The 825-nt window shown below is 67.4% G+C and overlaps 1 protein-coding gene across 1 annotated transcript in view; it reads left to right on the top strand.

The window, feature by feature from the left end:
- The window catches only part of LOC104622083 (5-hydroxytryptamine receptor 3A-like), a gene marked incomplete at both ends in the record, with an annotated part of 2,892 nt that overhangs the window by 677 nt on the left and 1,390 nt on the right, over nt 1–825 (top strand). Inside the window, 2 exons of the mRNA XM_010288744.1 lie at nt 423–592; nt 790–825. The exon at nt 790–825 is cut by the window's right edge and continues 149 nt beyond it. Of these exons, the coding sequence (XP_010287046.1) occupies nt 423–592; nt 790–825 (206 nt within the window). The remainder of the gene's footprint in view (nt 1–422; nt 593–789) is intronic.

The raw sequence follows: 825 nt of genomic DNA, 5'->3' as shown, positions 1-825 counted from the left end.
GGGCCGCTTCCAATGCTGGCTAACCGCGCCCGTCGGTAATTACCCGCGCCGTGCCGGGGGTGGGATCCAGATATCTGCGAAAAGGCTTTGTGAAGGCAGCACAATGCGAGGGCAGCTGCAGAGCTGCTGGCCCTTCCCACGAAGCCAGCCGGCATCCTTCCCGTTCCGCGGGGTTTAAGGTGTTCCCACTGGCTTCGGAGAGCCCTGGGTCAAGGAGGCAAACACTCCTTGGGCTGGGAGAGGGCAACCGCCCGAGCAGCACAGAGCTGATGCCGGGCAGGCGTCCCCGCGTGGGTACCGCCGAAAAAGCAGCTCGGGGGGTAAACCCCTGGCTCCTGGGCAGTTCCCGAATGCGGCTTGGCAGGAGGGGCCCCTGCCTGAGGTCCTCCCCAGCCCACGTCTCTGTCCCTCACGCCCCGCAGCGTGGACGTCGGGAAGTCCCCCCACGTCCCCTACGTCTACGTTAGCCACCACGGGGAGGTGCAGAACCTCAAGCCCATCCAGGTGATGACAGCCTGCAGCCTGGACATCTACAACTTCCCCTTCGACGTCCAGAACTGCTCGCTCACCTTCACCAGCTGGCTGCACCACAGTGAGTGCCGGGACCCCCACGGCCCGGGGGCTCAGAGGGAGCGGGCAGGACCTCCGCCGGGCTGGAGCTCCATGCAGAAGGCGACTCGCCCCTCTAGATGGCCCCAGCGGATCGGGGATGCGTGCGGGGAGGGCAGGCACCCAGCCCGGCGTGGAGGTGCCGGCACCCCTGGTCCTCACCTCTCCTCCGCTCCCCAGTCCGCGACATCAACCTCTCGCTGTGGCGGCAGCCGG

The sequence above is a fragment of the Phaethon lepturus genome, unplaced genomic scaffold (genome assembly GCF_000687285.1).
Source record: "Phaethon lepturus isolate BGI_N335 unplaced genomic scaffold, ASM68728v1 scaffold31666, whole genome shotgun sequence".
NCBI lineage: Eukaryota > Metazoa > Chordata > Aves > Phaethontiformes > Phaethontidae > Phaethon > Phaethon lepturus.
This window is presented reverse-complemented; position numbering and strand designations above follow the sequence as displayed.